General features: G+C 39.3%; 1 protein-coding gene across 1 annotated transcript in view; it reads left to right on the top strand.

The window, feature by feature from the left end:
* zgpat (zinc finger, CCCH-type with G patch domain) overlaps window positions 1-2,318 on the top strand; it is a 13,892-nt gene that overhangs the window by 3,874 nt on the left and 7,700 nt on the right. Inside the window, exons 3-5 of the mRNA XM_008413139.2 lie at window positions 358-491; window positions 1,208-1,372; window positions 1,470-1,592. Of these exons, the coding sequence (XP_008411361.1) occupies window positions 358-491; window positions 1,208-1,372; window positions 1,470-1,592 (422 nt within the window). The remainder of the gene's footprint in view (window positions 1-357; window positions 492-1,207; window positions 1,373-1,469; window positions 1,593-2,318) is intronic.

The raw sequence follows: 2,318 nt of genomic DNA, 5'->3' as shown, positions 1-2,318 counted from the left end.
GATGGATGGATGGATGGATGGATGGATGGATGGATGGATGGATGGATGGATGGATGGATGGATGGATGGATGGATGGATGGATGGATGGATGGATATTTGATTATCATAAAATTCAGACCAAAATTATTCACATCCCTGGACAAATTGGATTTAAGCTGATTTTCATCTGATGAGATGGGCATTTCTGAAAGGATAATAAAAAGAATTATAACAAGATTACTTCAATCTGCCTGTAGATAAATGCTGTCTGACTCTCCGTCCCCTTTCCACCCTGCTCCCTAAATATGAGTTTGACCAGGAGCCTCAGTGGATTAGTTTTTCTATAACCTCCATTTCTCCGGTGTTTTCTGATGAAGGTTTTCCCATGGAGAGGTGGTGTACGTGTCCGAGCTCCGGGACTTCTTAGACTGCAACCTCAGTAACCTTGAAGAAGGTTCTGCCTGCTTGGCTCGACATGAGGACGGTATCTGGTACCCGGCCAGGATAAAAGGTAATTCTGAGCTGTTGATACATAATTTAAAAAAAAAAACACTTGACTTTTGGACTCCTTTGTGTCGCTTTGTGCACTGGGATTTGTGTTTTTCAATATTTCTACACAGTGACCCTTGATTAAACAGTGACGATTAACTAGTGATGATGTCACGTTTATTTTATTTGCCCTAAAATAAATGGACTAATGAAATGAATGCAATAATGTGGCATTTTATTATAATACATAGGTTTTGTGCTTTTCTACCACACAACCACAAAAATTTTGATAGAATTTTTCTAAAAACTTGCCAAATGTTTTTAGAAGCAGCCCAAATTTTAACAACCCRCTCCGGAGTTGTTTTTTCCAGCCGAACATGTTCAACAGAAGCTCAGTCTGGCAACACAGGGTGTGAGTGTGATTGATACTTCTAAGTCCCGCCTCCTGGCTCTGATTGGTTGTTTCTGACCAGGACCATCTTTCTGCTGAAGGCAGTTTAACCACTAGGAGGAGCCAAAGAAGAGTGATTCTTTTCACAGATTATCCGTCTCAAATTCTACTATCAGGACCGTAACAGTTTGAACAATCCATCCATCCATTATCTGTACACCTTTGTCCTTTAATGGGGTCAGGAGGGTTCAGTTTGAACAATATGTGAAAAATAAATGTTTTATAAAAGTTACGTATCACATAAACCATGTTATTTCAATGACTTGTAATGTTTTCTCCCCTGTCAGAAATTGACAGTGGTTTCTTCACTGTAAAGTTCGACTCGCTGCTGATGAAAGACGCCGTCGTCGAGGCCGACGGGGTCATCCCGCCCCTCAGGGAAGACGACCCGCTCTCCTCCGACTCTGATGCAGACGACACTGGAGATGCAGATGCAGTGGGATATGCAAAAGGTTTAGAAAAGCCAATAACATGTAGATCAAATATACTATTTAAATTGAACCCGCCAATGTTTGTTATAATCTTTCCTTTTCTGTTATTCCGTGGCAGTTCTCGACTCTGCCACGGAATCATCTGAAGCAGTGAGCAGTGCTAACTTCGGGGGCTGGGAGGCTCATACCAGAGGCATTGGATCCAAGCTAATGCTCAAAATGGGCTACGAGTTTGGAAAAGGTGAGAAAGACTAACACCTTAAAACCAGAAGATTCATTAATCGGACTTCATTAATTGAAATATATGTATTTCTGTTCTATAAATCTGAACATGTCAGAACACTGACAGCATTATTACATATATACTTTTTTTCCAAAATTAATATCAATTGAGCATAATTTGCTTGAATTAACTTGTAGTAAAAATGTAGCAGCTCATTGAAGTTCTACTTTTTAAGACGTGTGTGAATTGATTCAAGGTTTTTCCGTAGACCTGAGGGGAACGTTCCAGCGTGCAGCTGGAATCCCAGAAAGAAAAGATTCATCAATGCAAACATATAGAGATGGGCTTCATCTGCAAAATCATTGATCCAATTTATAAGGCTTTTAGGACAGGCATTTTTGCCTGTCCTAACAAAAAGTTTATCAGCTTACATTTATTCTTCCTTTGGCGTGTAAATTTAACACCACAAATAAAACCCTGTTTAGTGAAAACTTCACCATAACTGTTGAAAATAGTTCCCAAAAGCACAAAAAGAGCTGACAGACGAATACAGTCAGAAAAACAATGAAACACTGTTTCCCTCTGTTCACAAAATGGACAATTTTCTTTTACAGCAGAATTAATAACAGAAACAAATGAATTAACAGCTACAATACCATGAAGGATTCTCCATTGTAAGTCTGCATGTTTTTTCATTAGAGGAGGCTTATACAGCCATTTCCATTCAAGCTTCATTTCAGGTGT

Source organism: Poecilia reticulata, linkage group LG7 (assembly GCF_000633615.1).
Source record: "Poecilia reticulata strain Guanapo linkage group LG7, Guppy_female_1.0+MT, whole genome shotgun sequence".
In the NCBI taxonomy this organism is placed as follows: domain Eukaryota; kingdom Metazoa; phylum Chordata; class Actinopteri; order Cyprinodontiformes; family Poeciliidae; genus Poecilia; species Poecilia reticulata.
This window is presented reverse-complemented; position numbering and strand designations above follow the sequence as displayed.